Here is a 20813-nt window from a genome sequence, read left to right as displayed (position 1 = left end):
GTGCCACATCAAAACACTTTCCCCAATATTCACTGCTACTGATTGTCATAGTGAAACATTGGTTTCAGACAGTGGCACTCCAGGCTCCTTTTCACCTCGTTTTATCATGTGATTTACTTGACAATAGCACACGTGGGCAGGCAAAAGACAATGTCAATAATTAGGTTTACCATACTGTGAGTGTGCAGAACAGTGCAGAGAATGAAACATTAAAACTTACCTTGCAGGCTGTATTTCAGTGAAGCTCTGTTTGATGCTCACCACACAAAAGTTGTTTTTAATCAAGAAAATAAATAGATAATATTGTTAACAATGTTTCTAACAGAAATGTAATTTAATAAAAAGTTATGTTATTACATGTGTGAGGTTTCTGTGTGTGAATATAAATCTGTAATGCTAGAACTATGTAACAGGTATTTCTTTACAAGAGCTATTTTAAAGAACAAAAGCACAACTTCTATATCAGGTTTTGTATAGCCTACACTGTACGTGTACATTGTATTTTTTTTTGTTACTATTGTAACATCTGATGGAAAATGTTTTTTTTTATTGTCATAATAATTGATGAATGAAACACACCATACTGTAGACAGGAGACAGGTCTATGGTTTGGTTTAAATTCATTTACTTTCCGATTTTTGAAATTTAATTCAGAACTTAGTCAAAGTGAATATGTCACAACCGATATTCAATCATATTTTCCTGCAATATTTTTTTTCTCCTTTCATCACAAATAACATTTGCACTGATTTTATGTATACTTTTAATTTTGCAACTGGCTCCATTTTCACATATCAAATTCAAGTTCAACCTTAAAGTAACTGTCCAGTGAAAATCTCACTTTTAAATGTCCATATTCTGTTAAATCATACCCAAATAATGTTGATGACTCATCCTACACTCGTATGTGGCCAAAGCATAAATTGGAGGGAAAAAAACACTTCAAAAACTCCACCTCAAACTTGTATCTCAAACAGATTGTTTAAAAAATGTTATTTCCTCAGAGAATGATGTCATCCTGCCTCATTGGCTGAGCTGGCCAATCAGCGGTTTACTCGCGTGAATATTTTTAATGATCGGTATACACCCACACCATTCTGTTAAGATACGCCCACACCATTCCAACACAGAAAAGCTGCTTTTTAACATGCTTTTTGTAATTTAAGTATTTCATTCATATTGTAATTATAGGTCATATTTCATTGAAAACTGGACAGTTACTTTAAATCGCAAGGAGGATATTCACAAAAAAACAAACCACCATTGTAAATGTACCACCATTTTTGAAACCCAATTAAAAAATAAATGCATGGTTAATACACCGGACCAAACCATATAGACCAGGGGTGTCAAACATATGGTCCGTGAGGGGTGGTTTGAGTAAAAACAAATAATTATTTTTTTGCATATTACATTTTTTTTTAAATATAAAATGATTAAAACCAAGTTGAAACTGTGTATAAATGATAATGGACCTCCATTCATACAGTTTCTTGACTGTGTCCAACTCGCTAATAATCACCAAAATGAAAGCTAGACAATCGGGCAGCATCGAAGTCCCTAAACGATAGACAGACCATTTTTTGGGGGGGGGGGGTGCAAATTTTGACAGCAAGGAAATATAACTAATTTTCAGTGCTACCCTCCGGACCTTGTTGAAGACCGCGTTTGACACCTCTGATATAGACTACTGTATAGATCCTCTGGGTTTCGTAGGGGCAGCCTAGGGATCATTTGATCTATTTTGGGAATACGTAGATGGTGAATTTACAGTTGTTGGTACGTTTTGTGAATGATCCCCAAATTACAGTGATTTTTTTATACACCGGGGTTGTGTTTTATTAGGGCACAAAATGGAACATATTTTTAAAAACTTTTTTCAATGGAGAACGGTAGTCTCTCCCTGTTTGTCAGTTTTCTTCCATTTGGGGCCCAATGAACACTGCCCTGTTACTGGTAAATAGATAAAAAGCTTTTTAAAAACTAAGGTCAGGTGACTAAAGCATAGTATGTGCCATACGTGCTGGTCAAACACCCAAGGATAAAGTAAATCATATAAAATATAAAAGGCTGATGTAATTGGTGTGTAAGTTTCCTCTAGAACCCGCCAAAGTAGAACAACAGTTTGTCTTTTGTCTCTCTCTCTCTATATATATAATGGTATGAATAATAAAATAATCACAGTTTAAAAAAAAAAATACAACAATAAAACGGTAAAAACTTAGAAAACAAAAATATTTTCTTTTGTAAGACTTAGAACAGACTGAGAGCTGCAAACTGGACTGTCTCGAAATGCACAGAAATGGGAGATTTTTTTTTTTTAAAAGGTGCAAGCTTCCGTCCATCCTTCCGTCCGCACATCCTTTGTTCATTTAACCATTATTTTTCTCTCTCAGTCACTTTCTTTCTCCAACTTATTTTTTCTTCTTCACCTTTCTGTTCTGCACAGCAGACTCCATGTTGGCTCAACCTTTCTGCAGCGTCACAGCAATATTTTCACAGCGTCACAGAAACGTTGAGAACATTCCTTTCCAGCACATCTTCTTATCCTTCATACTCCAGCACTTCCTGTTGTCCACAGATTAACATGTATGGATTCGACCAATTTCTTGTCTAATGGCTAAAAGAGAAGACAACATGGAGAAAATAGTGCCTTGTTATTGTGTGTGTGTGCGTGTGCATGTGTTGAGTAGACAGAGGATGGGGGGGATGGCATTATCACTGAACCTTTGTCTATTTCAAAAGGAACGGGGATTACTATGAATTAGTAAACAGATCAACTGCATGCCTACCATCCTCTTAGGACATACTTCATTAGGATACCTTTGTTAATTAGGATACCTTTGTTAATTAGGATAGCTTTGTTAATTAGGATAGCTTTGTTAATTAGGATAGCTTTGTTGTTTTGATACCTTTGTTAATTAGGATAGCTTTGTTAATTAGGATAGCTTTGTTTGCTGTAACCAAAACTAAATTGGACTATACAAAGTGTATAAAAAATGAATAAGAATGACCTTAGTTGGTTTGCAGGTTAATTGCACACTGAAGCAATACGTGCCTTTTTTGAGTAACATAACCCAATGCGTTAACACTCTGTCACCTACCATTAATGATCTCATCTTTCACCTTCTGCAATTCACGTACAACTTCATCCAAGATTTCCTGTGGGGGTAAAAAAACAAAACTTTTTACATGTTCTGTTTCTTCCACAATACTTTTCTTTCATGAACAATTGAAGAACAGTTTTGAAATGAGCTTCATACCTGCTTCATCCTGTCAAAGTCTAGTTCTCCCTCACTAGTGCTGCCCACTGGTCGCACCCTGCAAAACCACATAAACAACAGGGACGATTTTAAATGATCGATAAATAGAAATTTGTTAGAACTTTCAGAGTAAACTAACCAAAATATACAGTACATAAAGTGTATATATATTTTTATATATAAAATATACAGTACATAAAGTATATATTTTTTTATATATAAAATATAGAGTAGATAGTTATGTTTTCTCCAGCTAATGACAGTGACATCAACCTTCATGATTGATTATTAGATGGACAGTATCTTATCTATATTACATGGTGGGGTTCACATTGTCAGGAAGCCATCCATTCACTGTCAGGCAGCCACCCATTCACTGTTTACTACTGCCATTAAGCTGTTAAAGTTACTGTATCACAAGCTTCCTCAATGCAATAAGCAAACACTCCCACGGTTTCTGTTTTCCCCTGATTAGGCTGATGATTCACTAAAATATACCTATGGGGTGTGCTTTATCTCTGTATTTAACTATGTCCATGATTCATTTGCCAAGCCTTTATCTTATCACCAAATGGCCATTGCTATTTCTGGTTTCCCACCCAATTGGGCGCCTTTTGGGTAGTGTAATTTGGTGAAGGAAAAACTATTTATTTTACATTTTAACATTATGTCATAAAGAGCACATGGTCAACTTCATAAAAACAAGTTTTCCCATCTCAAAGTAAAAATAAATAAATAATGACTATAGCAAGTGCCAAATAAAGTAACAGGCTTGAATATTTCTTAAATCATCCATAAATCCATCCTTTTTTTGACAGGGGGAATGGAAGCTTGTGTGCAACAGGGAAGGGCAATTGAACGCAAGCTTCACCCCCAAAAAGTATTTGTTTAGGTAAACATTTCTAGCCTGTCTATCTATGGGTTATGCTCAACCCGTTCAGTTTTCCACCAAAAAATGTCCAAAAAGAGTAGAAGCAGCTCACCTGCTTTTACATTATGATTTCACCATTTAGGAATTCATTTAATATAACAGGCTTTTAAAATTCAATATTGGTGCACAATTTCTACTTTAAATATCAAAAGGGACGCAAAAGGCACTCTTTGGTGGAAAGACCCAGCTGGTAGTTGAATACAATCATCAATGACAACAGGGTTGATAAGCCAAACAGCCATGACTTTACTTCTAGAACATATCATATTTCCTCATCTCAGAGAACAGAATGCTTTGTACTATCATATGTAATATGAACCCCTCAATATATCACCAATATTTAATAGTAGTGTTAGCCTGGTCCCAGATCAGTTTGTGCTTTTTAGCAAACAACTGCTATAGGAGTTGGCTAAACTACACAAACTGATCCAGAACCAAGTTAAACAGTTACCATACCTCAGATGAGTAAATATATATCCCATATATATATATATATATATATATATATATATATATATATATATATATATATATATATATATATATATATATATATATATATCCCATATACCCCTTACATCCCTTCTCATTGTGCCACTTACAGCCAGGTTTCAATTCAGACAGTGAAAGAATCAAGGCCTTAAAAGGTCATTTTAAATTGAGCCGACATTTGAATTGTTTACTTTGAATGCGATCTCCGTGACAACTGCAACAACCGAAAAAGGGCAATCGGATAGATTTTTTTTTTAAAGTTTGGGAGCATCTAGGAAGAGTAGCTAATGGGGATCCATAATAAATACAAATAAATACAAAAACAGATGATGTTCACCTTGATACCAGTGAGGTCTTGTCTACAGAGTTTGCTCGGTCCCATGGATTCTTCCCTGCATCTAGAGAGAAAGTGATAGAGAAAAAGCAAGAGAGAGCATCACAATTATAAGAGATACACTTTATAAAGCACCCTGGCTCAATGCAGCCAATAACAAAGATAATGGTCAGAAAAAGAGTGTGTTTACCTGTGGAGTTCTGCCCTGGCTTGGGATCCTCCTGTAATGGAAAATCAAAATGGATTATCTGTGTGTGTGTGTGTGTGTGTGTGTGTGTGTGTGTGTGTGTGTGTGTGTGTGTGTGTGTGTGTGTGTGTGTGTGTGTGTGTGTGTGTGTGTGTGTGTGTGTGTGTGTGTGTAATCATCTTTAGATTGATTGAATGCAATTATTGTAGCTGGATAGACCCATCCAGTTGAACTTTATAATTGATATTTTTCATTACCTCTTCAGGTTTCTCTGAGGCTTTCCGTCTGCAGGAAAAGCAAATTCAGGCAATTAGAGATGATACAAAGCTAATGGAGAAGACAACTCCAGTCATGTTGCAAATCACTAGTGGTATTTCACAGGCTAGTAGCCTATCACATCAAGTAATACCTTCTTTGTGATAATCGTCAATGAAAATCCTCAACTCCAGAATATTCTTTATTAAAATGATACACAGGTCTTGTGCTGTGATCGTTAGGATAGGGATTTTCAGTTAAATTAAAATTCGATTTCATCGTTCTTTCACACACAGTTGTGTTCCTCTCACCTGCGTGCTAGAAGAGCGTTCATTTCCTGCATTAGCCCCTCCCCTCCACTGGAGCGGTTGCCATCGTTCTTGGCTACACCTGTTCCTGGCGGACTGTTCTCATCCTGAGGACACAACAATGGCCGCCATATAAGTTCCCTCTTTATAGAAGCCAACCAACAGGTAATGTGTATACGTAATGGTTTGAATGTCCAAGCAGTTTCCACATAGATATGAGTGGTCTTGTTCAGTGGGGTACACCATAGCAAAACATTTTAAAATGTATTGGAAAGGTTAACAAAAATGAATGTTTCTTATCGGACATGTTCAGGTAGTACCTCCCCGTTTCAAAATGTTTTATTTCTACTCACCACGATCCGAGTCTAAGCTGAGATACTAACCCTTGCAACTTTGCGGAGTTTGGCTCCAGCCAGGGCAGCAGCCAGTCCTGAGAGTGGCTGCGCCAACTCGTTCCCTGCCCCCTCTAAATGAGGCCCCCCGTGCCCTCCACCAACCGGTAGTGGGGGGGGCATGGGCGGTGGCACTGTGGCCGGAGGCGGGGGGCCCGGTGGAGGAGGTGGGGCCATAGGTGCCATAGGGGCAGGGGGGGCCACCGGTGGGGCCACAGCGAGCATGGCGGGGAGAGAAACCGGACCTGGGAAGAAACCAATAGACAGCATAGGTTCAGACTCCTCCTTGGCTAACACTGCTGGCCAGCTCTTACTGGATAAACAGTCCTCAGATAAGAGCCATTGGATTTAAAGTGAATCAAAAAGCAAAAGTACAGTAGCAGTTATGGGGACTGTTATTGTAGCAGATGGCTGAATATGGGGACTGTTAGTGTAGCAGATGGATGAATATGGGGACTGTTATTGTAGCAGATGGCTGAATATGGGGACTGTTATTGTAGCAGATGGCTGAATATGGGGACTGTTATTGTAGCAGATGGCTGAATATGGGGACTGTTATTGTAGCAGATGGCTGAATATGGGGACTGTTATTGTAGCAGATGGCTGAATATGGGGATTGTTAGTGTAGCAGATGGCTGAATATGGGGACTGTTAGTGTAGCAGATGGCTGAATATGGGGACTGTTATTGTAGCAGATGGCTCAATATGGGGACTGTTATTGTAGCAGATGGCTGAATATGGGGACTGTTATTGTAGCAGATGGCTGAATATGGGGACTGTTATTGTAGCAGATGGCTGAATATGGGGACTGTTATTGTAGCAGATGGCTGAATATGGGGACTGTTATTGTAGCAGATGGCTGAATATGGGGACTGTTATTGTAGCAGATGGCTGAATATGGGGACTGTTATTGTAGCAGATGGCTGAATATGGTGACTGTTAGTGTAGCAGATGGCTGAATATGGGGACTGTTATTGTAGCAAATGGCTGAATATGGGGATTGTTAGTGTAGCAGATGGCTGAATATGGTGACTGTTAGTGTAGCAGATGGCTGAATATGGGGACTGTTATTATAGCAGATGGCTGAATATGGGGACTGTTATTGGATTCATAATAGGTATATACTTCCATCCACATAAGCCAGTGGAGTCCCCCCATTGTTGTCCAAGTGCCTTGCTCTTTGAGCTCTGCATGTACTTACTGCAGGTTGCCGTGGCAGCCTGAGAGACGGGAGAGGGTGTCTGCTTGGGTGAGCCCCACTCTGATGGGGCTAGGGTGTATGGGGGGGGAGAGAATTGGGCTGCTGGTGGTGGTGGCGCGGCCTGGGACATCTGTTGCTGGGGGTTGAATGAGGAGGGGTACTGGGGTTGGTTGGAGGAGACTGGGACATGGCCCTGCGCAGACTGACCAATCAGAGGGGGCAAGGAGGAAGCCTCGCAGTAACCTAGCTGCTGCTGTTGCTGCTGAGCGAGGTTATAATAGTCCTCTGATTGGCCATTGGCGTGGGGGAGGTGGGGCGGGATATGGGGTTGGCCGGCCTGGTCCAGGGAGTGGGGCTTGACCCGGCTGTGGCGGGGCGGCAGAGGGAGGGCCACTGGGAGGACAGGCTGGGGTACGGGGGGCATGTGCACGGGGCCGTATATGTGGGTGTGGGAGGTGGACCAGGTGCCGTGTTTGGGGAGCAGCACAGGGTCCTGCTGGGGGAGGGACTTGGTGTGGTGGAGAGCCCGCGCCGTGGGGGGAGAGAGGGGGATCTGGCGCACCTGCCGGGTCAGGGCCGTGGGCAACCCTGGCTGCACGGGGGAGAAGGCCGAGACCAGGGAAGTGGAGAGCTGGGAGAGCTGGGAGGAGTTGTCACCAGCCCGTCCGCCCGCCACCTCTCTCTCCTGGGAGGAGGAAGAGGAAGAGGAGGAAGGGGAGGAGTTGGAGGCCACTCGGGCATAGGAGGGCGGCAGTGTGGCGGCCCGATAGTGTCTATACTCAAAAGGGGTGTTGGAGGGGTGAGAGGGAGGGGAGGACACCTTATATTGGAGGGTGGAAACAACTATAACACACCACAGAGGAGGGGGGGGGGGGACAGAGGAGAAGGGACACCACAGAGGAGGGGGAGACACCACAGAGGAGGGGGGACACCCCAGAGGAGGGGGGAGGGGACAGAGGAGGGGGGGGGGGACAGAGGAGGAGGGACACCACAGAGGAGGGGAGACACCACAGAGGAGGGGGAGACACCACAGAGGAGGGGGAGACACCACAGAGGAGGGGGAGACACCACAGAGGAGGGGGAGACACCACAGAGGAGGGGGGGACACGACAGAGGAGGGGGAGACACCACAGAGGAGGGGGAGACACGACAGAGGAGGGGGGACACCCCAGAGGAGGGGGGAGGGGACAGAGGAGGGGGGAGGGGACAGAGGAGGAGGGACACCACAGAGGAGGGGAGACACCACAGAGGAGGAGGAGACACCACAGAGGAGGGGGAGACACCACAGAGGAGGGGGAGACACCACAGAGGAGGGGGGGACACCACAGAGGAGGGGGAGACACGACAGAGGAGGGGGAGACACCACAGAGGAGGGGGAGACACCACAGAGGAGGAGGGACACCACAGAGGAGGGGGAGACACCACAGAGGAGGGGGAGACACCGCAGAGGAGGGGGAGACACCACAGAGGAGGGGGAGACACCACAGAGGAGGGGGAGACACCGCAGAGGAGGGGGAGACACCACAGAGGAGGGGGAGACACCACAGAGGAGGGGGAGACACCACAGAGGAGGGGGAGACACCACAGAGGAGGGGGGACACCACAGAGGAGGAGGAGACACCACAGAGGAGGGGGAGACACCACAGAGGAGGAGGAGACACCACAGAGGAGGGGGAGACACCACAGAGGAGGGGGAGACACCACAGAGGAGGGGGGGACACGACAGAGGAGGAGGGGGGGACACGACAGAGGAGGAGGGGGGGACACGACAGAGGAGGAGGGGGACACGACAGAGGAGGAGGAGACACCACAGAGGAGGAGGGGGACACGACAGAGGAGGGGGTGGGGACACGACAGAGGAGGAGGGGGGGACACGACAGAGGAGGGGGTGGGGACACGACAGAGGAGGAGGGGGGGACACGACAGAGGAGGGGGTGGGGACACGACAGAGGGGGACACCACAGAGGAAGGGGGGACACAACACACACAAAAAAAAGAGAGAGAGAGAATAATGAGAAACCAAGCGAAAATTATAAATCAAAAACTGAGAACAAAGATGATAAATCAGAAACTGAGAACAAAGATGATAAATCAGAAACTGAGAACAAATATGATAAATCCGAAACTGAGAACAAAATCACAGAGAAGAAAAAGAAGCTGAATGCAACATGACCAAACACTTAGGAAAGCAGCATGTCCCATTGTCACCCAGCTGCCAGTAGCACACTTGCAGAATGAGTGTTTCTATGGCGCTGGGGAATGTTTGTGTATGGATAAGCATGAGTAAACGGAGGGGAGGGGGATTCAACACAAACACAGATGTGTCCGAGCTAGCGCTTTCGCTATGGTTGTAGTCATTAGGGCACACTGTAGCAAAACGTTTTGCAACCGAAAACAATAATGAGCGTATCTTATTGGCCAAGTTCAGGTAGTCCCTCCTTGTTTCAGTCAGTTTTCTTCCATTTGGTGCCTAATGAACACAACCAACATGTGCTACACTGGGCTGTTTGGTTACCGTGATTGCCATACTATCCCCATGGAGAGAATAGCATCCTGAGACGTTATCTGTGAGATGGTGTATTGACATGGACGAAACGTATTGTGGCTTGTGTGTTGACAGACCCGGCATTGTCTTGACATGGTAGTAGAGTCTGTCCACAGTACATCTGCAGGCCTTACCTGAGCCAGACGGGCCTTACCTGAGCCAGATGTCCGTCGCTCCCTCTCTTTGTGGGCCACTCCCTGCATCTGATGCGGCTCCATCATTTGCCTGCAGATACACAGAGGGCACAGACACATGTTATAGCCCCCACTGTAGCCTCTCCCTGTAGCCTCTCCCTGTAGCTTCTCCCTGTAGCTTCTCCCTGTAGCTTCTCCCTGTAGCTTCTCCCTGTAGCTTCTCCCTGTAGCTTCTCCCTGTAGCTTCTCCCTGTAGCTTCTCCCTGTAGCTTCTCCCTGTAGCTTCTCCCTGTAGCCTCTCCCTGTAGCTTCTCCCTGTAGCTTCTCCCTGTAGCCTCTCCCTGTAGCCTCTACCTGTAGCCTCTCCCTGTAGCTTCTCCCTGTAGCTTCTCCCTGTAGCTTCTCCCTGTAGCTTCTCTCTATAGCCTCTCCCTGTAGCCTCTACCTGTAGCTTCTCCCTGTAGCTTCTCCCTGTAGCTTCTCTCTATAGCCTCTCCCTGTAGCCTCTACCTGTAGCTTCTCCCTGTAGCTTCTCCCTGTAGCTTCTCCCTGTAGCTTCTCTCTATAGCCTCTCCCTGTAGCCTCTACCTGTAGCTTCTCCCTGTAGCTTCTCCCTGTAGCTTCTCTCTATAGCCTCTCCCTGTAGCCTCTACCTGTAGCTTCTCCCTATAGCTTCTCCCTGTAGCTTCTACCTGTAGCTTCTCTCTATAGCCTCTCCCTGTAGCTTCTCCCTGTAGCTTCTCTCTGTAGCCTCTCCCTGTAGCCTCTACCTATAGCTTCTCCCTGTAGCTTCTAGCCTCTACCTGTAGCTTCTCCCTATAGCTTCTCTCTATAGCCTCTCCCTGTAGCTTCTCCCTGTAGCTTCTCCCTGTAGCCTCTACCTGTAGCTTCTCCCTATAGCTTCTCCCTGTAGCCTCTCCCTGTAGCTTCTCCCTGTATCTTCTCCCTATAGCCAGCCTTTCAATCTGTGCCCATTTAATACATTTCTGATTGACATTGCCTCTAATTTTCTACTGCTTGAGTACCGGCACCAATTATAAAAAAATATCCCAAAGCAAGATCAAAGAGGCGGCAGGTAGCCTAGTGGTTAGAGCGTTGGGCCAGGAACTGAAAGGTTGCTAGATCGAATACCAGAGCTGACAAGGTAAAAATCTGTCATTCTGTCCCTGAACAAGGCAGTTAACCCACTGTTCCACGGTAGGCCATCATTGTAAATAAGAATTTGTTCATAACTGACTTGCCTAGTTAAGAAAAAAAGAATTGTTAGCCAGCTAACATACTTCATTGTTCAGAAATAACTTCAAATATTTTAGGAATATATTTCTACAATGGACATGGATTGATTTAAATTGTTTCAACAAACAACCAATATTCAAGTATAGGTTCATTAATGAACCAGAAACTATTTTTCTTCTTTGAATGTTTATCAAAGTTAGCTGGCTAACTCATTGATTCTGCTTTGTAGTATACTGCTCTGGTGTGGTTAAATTAAAGTCAGTACCAGCACCATCAGTTTCTTTCATTCAACCTCAAGCTGCTTGACTGTACAGGAGTCTAGTACCTCAAGCTGCTTGACTAGTACAGGAGTCTAGTACCTCAAGCTGCTTGACTAGTACAGGAGTCTAGTACCTCAAGCTGCTTGACTAGTACAGGAGTCTAGTACCTCAAGCTGCTTGACTAGTACAGGAGTCTAGTACCTCAAGCTGCTTGACTAGTACCTCTTTCCACCACTAGAGTGGACTAAGAACACAGCAAGAGCCACTGGATATGTGGTAGACCTGATGTGGTAGGGTATATGTGGTAGAGGATATGTGGTAGAGGCTATGTTGTAGAGGCTATGTTGTAGAGGCTATGTGGTAGAGGCTATGTGGTAGAGGATATGTGGTAGACCTGATGTGGTAGGGTATATGTGGTAGACCTGATGTGGTAGGGTATATGTGGTAGAGGATATGTGGTAGGGTGTATGTGGTAGAGGCTATGTGGTAGGGTGTATGTGGTAGAGGCTATGTGGTAGGGGATATGTGGTAGGGGATATGTGGTAGGGGATATGTGGTAGGGGATATGTGGTAGAGGATATGTGGTAGGGGATATGTTGTAGGGGATATGTGGTAGGGGATATGTGGTAGGGGATATGTGGTAGGGGATATGTGGTAGGGGATATGTGGTGGAGGCTATGTTGTAGGGGATATGTGGTAGAGGCTATGTGGTAGGGGATATGTGGTAGGGGATATGTGGTGGAGGATATGTGGTAGGGGAAATGTGGTAGACCTGATGTGGTAGGGTATATGTGGTAGAGGATATGTGGTAGGGGATATGTGGTAGGGGATATGTGGTGGAGGATATGTGGTAGGGGATATGTGGTAGAGGCTATGTGGTAGGGTATATGTGGTAGAGGCTATGTGGTAGGGGATATGTGGTAGAGGCTATGTGGTAGGGTATATGTGGTAGAGGCTATGTGGTAGGGGATATGTGGTAGACCTGATGTGGTAGGGTATATGTGGTAGAGGATATGTGGTAGGGTATATGTGGTGGAGGCTATGTGGTAGGGGATATGTGGTGGAGGCTATGTGGTAGGGGATATGTGGTAGGGTATATGTGGTAGAGGATATGTGGTAGGGTATATGTGGTAGACCTGATGTGGTAGGGTATATGTGATAGAGGATATGTGGTAGAGGCTATGTGGTAGACCTGATGTGGTAGAGGCTATGTGGTAGAGGCTATGTGGTAGACCTGATGTGGTAGAGGCTATGTGGTAGAGGATATGTGGTAGGGGATATGTTGTAGGGGATATGTGGTAGGGTATATGTGTTAGGGTATATGTGGTAGGGGATATGTGGTAGGGTATATGTGGTAGACCTGATGTGGTAGGGTATATGTGGTAGACCTGATGTGGTAGGGTATATGTGGTAGAGGATATGTGGTAGGGTATATGTGGTAGACCTGATGTGGTAGGGTATATGTGGTAGAGGATATGTGGTAGGGTATATGTGGTAGACCTGATGTGGTAGAGGCTATGTGGTAGGGTATATGTGGTAAACCTGATGTGGTAGAGGATATGTGGTAGGGGATATGTGGTAGGGATATGTGGTAGGGGATATGTGGTGGAGGATATGTGGTAGAGGCTATGTTGTAGGGGATATGTGGTAGGGGATATGTGGTGGAGGATATGTGGTCGGGGATATGTGGTGGAGGATATGTGGTAGGGGATATCTGTAGAGGATATGTGGTAGAGGATATGTGGTAGGGGATATGTGGTAGGGGATATGTGGTGGAGGATATGTGGTAGGGGATATGTGGTAGGGGATATGTGGTGGAGGATATGTTGTAGGGGATATGTGGTAGAGGATATGTGGTAGGGGATATGTGGTAGGGGATATGTGGTAGGGGATATGTGGTGGAGGATATGTGGTAGGGGATATGTTGTAGGGGATATGTGGTAGGGGATATGTGGTAGGGGATATGTGGTAGGGGATATGTGGTAGGGGATATGTGGTAGGGGATATGTGGTAGGGGATATGTGGTGGAGGATATGTGGTGGAGGATATGTGGTAGGGGATATGTGGTAGGGGATATGTGGTAGGGGATATGTGGTAGGGGATATGTGGTAGGGGATATGTGGTGGAGGATATGTGGTGGAGGATATGTGGTAGGGGATATGTGGTGGAGGATATGTGGTAGGGGATATGTGGTAGGGGATATGTTGTAGGGGATATGTGGTAGGGGATATGTGGTAGGGGATATGTGGTAGGGGATATGTGGTAGGGGATATGTGGTAGGGGATATGTGGTGGAGGATATGTGGTAGGGGATATGTGGTAGGGGATATGTGGTAGGGGATATGTAATAGGGGATATGTGGTAGGGTATATGTGGTGGAGGATATGTGGTAGGGGATATGTGGTAGGGGATATGTGGTAGGGGATATGTTGTAGGGGATATGTGGTAGGGGATATGTGGTAGGGGATATGTGGTAGGGGATATGTGGTAGGGGATATGTGGTAGGGGATATGTGGTGGAGGATATGTGGTAGGGGATATGTGGTGGAGGATATGTGGTAGGGGATATGTGGTAGGGGATATGTGGTAGGGGATATGTAATAGGGGATATGTGGTAGGGTATATGTGGTAGAGGATATGTTGTAGGGGATATGTGGTAGGGGATATGTGGTGGAGGATATGTGGTAGGGGATATGTGGTAGGGGATATGTGGTAGGGGATATGTGGTAGGGGATATGTGGTAGGGGATATGTGGTAGGGGATATGTGGTAGGGGATATGTGGTGGAGGATATGTGGTAGGGGATATGTGGTAGGGGATATGTGGTAGGGGATATGTAATAGGGGATATGTGGTAGGGTATATGTGGTAGAGGATATGTTGTAGGGGATATGTGGTAGGGGATATGTGGTGGAGGATATGTGGTGGAGGATATGTTGTAGGGGATATGTGGTAGGGGATATGTTGTAGGGGATATGTGGTGGAGGATATGTGGTGGAGGATATGTGGTAGAGGCTATGTGGTAGGGGATATGTTGTAGGGGATATGTGGTAGGGGATATGTGGTAGGGATATGTGGTAGGGGATATGTGGTGGAGGATATGTGGTAGAGGCTATGTGGTAGGGCATATGTTGTAGGGGATATGTGGTAGGGGATATGTGGTAGGGGATATGTGGTAGGGGATATGTGGTGGAGGATATGTGGTAGAGGCTATGTGGTAGGGGATATGTGGTAGGGTATATGTGGTAGACCTGATGTGGTAGGGTATATGTGGTAGAGGCTATGTTGTAGGGGATACGTGGTGGAGGATATGTTGTAGGGGATATGTGGTAGAGGCTATGTGGTAGGGGATATGTTGTAGGGGATATGTGGTGGAGGATATGTTGTAGGGGATATGTTGTAGAGGATATGTGGTGGAGGATATGTGGTGGAGGATATGTGGTGGAGGATATGTGGTAGGGGATATGTTGTAGGGGATATGTTGTAGGGGATATGTGGTGGAGGATATGTTGTAGGGGATATGTGGTGGAGGATATGTTGTAGGGGATATGTAATAGGGGATATGTTGTAGGGGATATGTGGTAGAGGCTATGTGGTAGGGGATATGTTGTAGGGGATATGTTGTAGGGGATATGTTGTAGGGGATATGTTGTAGGGGATATGTGGTAGGGGATATGTGGTGGAGGATATGTGGTAGGGGATATGTTGTAGAGGATATGTTGTAGAGGATATGTGGTAGGGGATATGTTGTAGGGGATATGTTGTAGAGGATATGTTGTAGGGGATATGTTGTAGGGGATATGTTGTAGAGGATATGTTGTAGGGGATATGTTGTAGAGGATATGTTGTAGGGGATATGTTGTAGGGGATATGTTGTAGGGGATATGTTGTAGGGGATATGTTGTAGAGGATATGTGGCAGGGGATATGTTGTAGGGGATATGTTGTAGAGGATATGTTGTAGGGGATATGTTGTAGGGGATATGTTGTAGGGGATATGTTGTAGGGGATATGTGGTAGGGGATATGTGGTGGAGGATATGTTGTAGGGGATATGTTGTAGGGGATATGTTGTAGAGGATATGTTGTAGAGGATATGTGGTAGGGGATATGTTGTAGGGTATATGTTGTAGAGGATATGTTGTAGGGGATATGTTGTAGGGGATATGTTGTAGGGGATATGTTGTAGGGGATATGTTGTAGAGGATATGTTGTAGGGGATATGTTGTAGAGGATATGTTGTAGGGATATGTTGTAGAGGATATGTTGTAGAGGATATGTTGTAGAGGATATGTTGTAGGGGATATGTTGTAGGGGATATGTTGTAGGGGATATGTTGTAGGGGATATGTTGTAGGGGATATGTTGTAGGGGATATGTTGTAGGGGATATGTTGTAGGGGATATGTTGTAGGGGATATGTTGTAGAGGATATGTTGTAGGGGATATGTTGTAGAGGATATGTTGTAGGGGATATGTTGTAGAGGATATGTTGTAGGGGATATGTTGTAGAGGATATGTTGTAGAGGATATGTTGTAGGGGATATGTTGTAGGGGATATGTTGTAGGGGATATGTTGTAGGGGATATGTTGTAGGGGATATGTGGTAGGGGATATGTGGTGGAGGATATGTTGTAGGGGATATGTTGTAGAGGATATGTTGTAGAGGATATGTGGTAGGGGATATGTTGTAGGGGATATGTTGTAGGGGATATGTTGTAGGGGATATGTTGTAGGGGATATGTTGTAGAGGATATGTGGCAGGGGATATGTTGTAGGGGATATGTTGTAGAGGATATGTTGTAGGGGATATGTTGTAGGGGATATGTTGTAGGGGATATGTTGTAGGGGATATGTTGTAGGGGATATGTTGTAGGGGATATGTTGTAGGGGATATGTGGTAGGGGATATGTTGTAGAGGATATGTGGTAGGGGATATGTTGTAGGGTATATGTGGTAGAGGCTATGTGGTAGGGGATATGTTGTAGGGGATATGTTGTAGGGGATATGTGGTGGAGGATATGTTGTGGAGGATATGTGGTAGGGGGTATGTGGTGGAGGATATGTGGTAGGGGATATGTTGTAGGGGATATGTGGTGGAGGATATGTGGTAGAGGATATGTTGTAGGGGATATGTTGTAGGGGATATGTGGTGGAGGATATGTTGTGGAGGATATGTGGTAGGGGGTATGTGGTGGAGGATATGTGGTGGAGGATATGTGGTGGAGGATATGTGGTGGAGGATATGTGGTGGAGGATATGTGGTAGAGGATATGTTGTTGGGGATATGTGGTGGAGGATATGTGGTAGAGGATATGTTGTAGGGGATATGTGGTAGGGTATATGTGGTAGAGGATATGTTGTAGGGGATATGTGGTAGGGTATATGTGGTAGAGGCTATGTTGTAGGGGATATGTGGTGGAGGATATGTGGTAGGGGATATGTGGTAGGGGATATGTTGTAGGGGATATGTGGTGGAGGATATGTGGTGGAGGATATGTGGTGGAGGATATGTGGTGGAGGATATGTGGTAGGGGATATGTGGTGGAGGATATGTGGTGGAGGATATGTGGTAGGGGATATGTTGTAGGGGATATGTTGTAGGGGATATGTTGTAGGGGATATGTTGTAGGGGATATGTGGTAGAGGATATGTGGTAGGGGATATGTTGTAGGGGATATGTGGTAGGGGATATGTTGTAGGGGATATGTGGTAGGGGATATGTGGTAGGGGATATGTTGTAGGGGATATGTGGTGGAGGATATGTTGTAGGGGATATCTGGTAGAGGATATGTGGTAGGGTATATGTGGTAGGGTATATGTGGTAGGGGATATGTGGTGGAGGATATGTGGTAGGGGATATGTTGTAGGGGATATGTGGTAGGGGATATGTGGTGGAGGATATGTTGTAGGGGATATGTGGTAGAGGATATGTGGTAGGGTATATGTGGTAGGGTATATGTGGTAGGGGATATGTGGTAGAGGATATGTGGTAGGGGATATGTTGTAGGGGATATGTGGTGGAGGATATGTGGTGGAGGATATGTTGTAGGGGATATGTTGTAGGGGATATGTGGTGGAGGATATGTGGTGGAGGATATGTGGTGGAGGATATGTGGTAGGGGATATGTGGTGGAGGATATGTGGTGGAGGATATGTGGTAGGGGATATGTTGTAGGGGATATGTTGTAGGGGATATGTTGTAGAGGATATGTGGTAGGGGATATGTTGTAGGGGATATGTGGTAGGGGATATGTTGTAGGGGATATGTGGTGGAGGATATGTGGTGGGGGATATGTGGTGGAGGATATGTGGTAGGGGATATGTTGTAGGGGATATGTGGTAGGGGATATGTTGTAGGGGATATGTGGTAGGGGATATGTTGTAGGGGATATGTGGTAGGGGATATGTGGTGGAGGATATGTTGTAGGGGATATGTGGTAGAGGATATGTGGTAGGGTATATGTGGTAGGGTATATGTGGTAGGGGATATGTGGTGGAGGATATGTGGTAGGAGATATGTTGTAGGGGATATGTGGTAGGCCTGATGTGGTAGGGTATATGTGGTAGAGGATATGTGGTGGAGGATATGTGGTGGAGGATATGTGGTGGAGGATATGTGGTAGAGGATATGTTGTTGGGGATATGTGGTGGAGGATATGTGGTAGACCTGATGTGGTAGGGGATATGTGGTAGAGGATATGTTGTAGGGGATATGTGGTAGGGGATATGTGGTAGACCTGATGTGGTAGGGTATATGTGGTAGAGGTTATGTTGTAGGGGATATGTGGTAGGGGATATGTGGCAGGGGATATGTGGTGGAGGATATGTGGTAGACCTGATGTGGTAGGGTATATGTGGTAGAGGCTATGTTGTAGGGGATATGTGGTGGAGGATATGTGGTAGGCCTGATGTGGTACGGGATATGTGGTAGGCATGATGTGGTAGGGGATATGTGGTAGAGGTAGGGCCTATGTGGTAGGGCCTTTGTGGTAGGCATGATGTGGTAGGGGATATGTGGTAGAGGTAGGGCCTATGTGGTAGGGCCTATGTGGTAGGCATGATGTGGTAGGGGATATGTGGTAGGCCTGATGTGGTAGGGGATATATGGTAGGCCTGATGTGGTAGGGTATATGTGGTAGGCCTGATGTGGTAGTGGATATGTGGTAGAGGCTATGTGGTAGGCATGATGTGGTAGGGGATATGTGGTAGGCCTGATGTGGTAGGGGATATATGGTAAGCCTGATGTGGTAGGGTATATGTGGTAGGCCTGATGTGGCAGGGGATATGTGGTAGCCTGATGTGGTAGGGGATGTGTGTTAGGCCTGATGTGGTAGGGTTGTGGTAGGCCTGATGTGGTAGAGGATATGTGGTAGGCCTGATGTGGTAGGGGATGTGTGGAAGGCCTGATGTGGTAGGCCTGATGTGGTAGGCCTGATGTGGTAGGCCTGATGTGTGGTAGGCCTGATGTGGTAGGGGAATGTGGTAGGCCTGATGTGGTAGGGGATGTGTGGAAGGCCTGAAGTGGTAGGCCTGATGTGGTAGGCCTTATGTGGTAGGCCTGATGTGGTAGGGGATGTGTGGAAGGCCTGATGTGGAAGGCCTGATGTGGTAGGGGATGTGTGGAAGGCCTGATGTGGAAGGCCTGATGTGGTAGGCCTGATGTGGTAGGGGATGTGTGGAAGGCCTGATGTGGTAGGCCTGATGTGGTAGGCCTGATGTGGTAGGCCTGATGTGGTAGGGGATGTGTGGAAGGCCTGATGTGGAAGGCCTGATGTGGTAGGGGATGTGTGGAAGGCCTGATGTGGAAGGCCTGATGTGGTAGGCCTGATGTGGTAGGGGATGTGTGGAAGGCCTGATGTGGTAGACCTGATGTGGTAGGCCTGATGTGGTAGGCCTGATGTGGTAGGCCTGATGTGGTAGGGGATGTGTGGAAGGCCTGATGTGGAAGGCCTGATGTGGTAGGGGATGTGTGGAAGGCCTGATGTGGAAGGCCTGATGTGGTAGGCCTGATGTGGTAGGCCTGATGTGGTAGGCCTGATGTGGTAGGGGATGTGTGGAAGGCCTGATGTGGTAGGCCTGATGTGGTAGGCCTGATGTGGTAGGCCTGATGTGGTAGGCCTGATGTGGTAGGGGTTATGTGGTAGGGGTTATGTGGTAGACCGGATGTGTTTTATACCCTCAAACAAACTACTTTCGTACAAATGAAATAAGAAAACACGTTCGATGATGAATTCTAGCAAGTTTTACCAGATTTGAAGTCCCTGGAATGAGATGCTTTGGATGCTTTTTTACAAACCAGTTCTTTATCGATGTCTTAGTTCTACTGTGTGTTCTACTGTACACTGAGATTGATTTGGTGTCTTGCTGAAGGTCGGAGGTTCTTACCTCCTCTGCACATCGGGGTCTTCTGAGGAGGGCCCATTTTGGCGTTGGACAGCAGGGCCTGTGGTGGGGAACAGAAACAGGGGAATATTTCTAGCTAGGTATGAAAGGACCTACAGTTGAAGTCGAAAGTTTAAATACACCTGAGCCAAATACATTTAAACTCAGTTTTTCACAATTCCTGACATTTAATCATAATAAAAATTCCCTGTCTTAGGTCAGTTAGGATCACCACTTTATTTTAAGAATGTGAAAAATCTGAAAAATAGTAGAGAGAATTATTTATTTCAGCTTTTATTACTTTCATCACATTCCCAGTGGGTCAGAAGTATACATACACTCAATTAGTATTTAGTAGCATTGCCTGTAAATTGTTTAAATTGGGTCAAACGTTTCAGATAGCCTTTCACAAGCTTCCCACAATAAGTTGGGGTGAATTTTGGCCCATTTCTGCTGACAGAGCTGGTGTAACTGAGTCAGGTTTGTAGGCCTCCTTGCTCGCACACGCTCTTTCAGTTCTGCCCACAAATGTTCTATAGGCTTGAGGTCAGGGCTTTGTGATGGCCACTCCAATACCTTGACTTTGTTGTCCTTAAACCTTTTCTCAATAGGGGGTGCTGTTGGCACTTTGTAATAATTTCGTTCCCAAATTAAACTGCCTCGTACTCAATTCTTGCTCGTACAATATGCATATTATTATTACTATTGGATAGAAAACACTCTCTAGTTTCTAAAACCGTTTGAATTATTTCTCTGAGTGAAACAGAACTCATTCTGCAGCACACTTCCTGTCAGGAAGTGAGATTTCTGAAATCGAGGTCTCTGTTCTAGGGTCAGTTTATAAATTCCCATGTAAGCTATGGGGCTACATGCACTGCATACGCCTTCCCCTAGGTGT

The 20813-nt window shown here is 45.4% G+C and overlaps 1 protein-coding gene across 1 annotated transcript in view; it reads right to left on the bottom strand.

Annotated features, from left to right (window-relative positions):
- Positions 1-2276: 2276 nt before the first annotated feature.
- Positions 2277-20813, bottom strand: part of LOC120059713 (ena/VASP-like protein) — a 34567-nt gene continuing 16030 nt past the window's right edge. Inside the window, exons 3-12 of the mRNA XM_039008767.1 lie at positions 19919-19976; positions 10063-10133; positions 6154-6407; positions 5774-5877; positions 5465-5492; positions 5211-5241; positions 5024-5084; positions 3264-3321; positions 3105-3162; positions 2277-2620 (exon numbers count right to left, since the gene is read on the bottom strand). Of these exons, the coding sequence (XP_038864695.1) occupies positions 2583-2620; positions 3105-3162; positions 3264-3321; positions 5024-5084; positions 5211-5241; positions 5465-5492; positions 5774-5877; positions 6154-6407; positions 10063-10133; positions 19919-19976 (761 nt within the window). The 3' untranslated portion in view covers positions 2277-2582. The remainder of the gene's footprint in view (positions 2621-3104; positions 3163-3263; positions 3322-5023; positions 5085-5210; positions 5242-5464; positions 5493-5773; positions 5878-6153; positions 6408-10062; positions 10134-19918; positions 19977-20813) is intronic.

Source organism: Salvelinus namaycush, chromosome 15, assembly GCF_016432855.1.
Source record: "Salvelinus namaycush isolate Seneca chromosome 15, SaNama_1.0, whole genome shotgun sequence".
In the NCBI taxonomy this organism is placed as follows: domain Eukaryota; kingdom Metazoa; phylum Chordata; class Actinopteri; order Salmoniformes; family Salmonidae; genus Salvelinus; species Salvelinus namaycush.
This window is presented reverse-complemented; position numbering and strand designations above follow the sequence as displayed.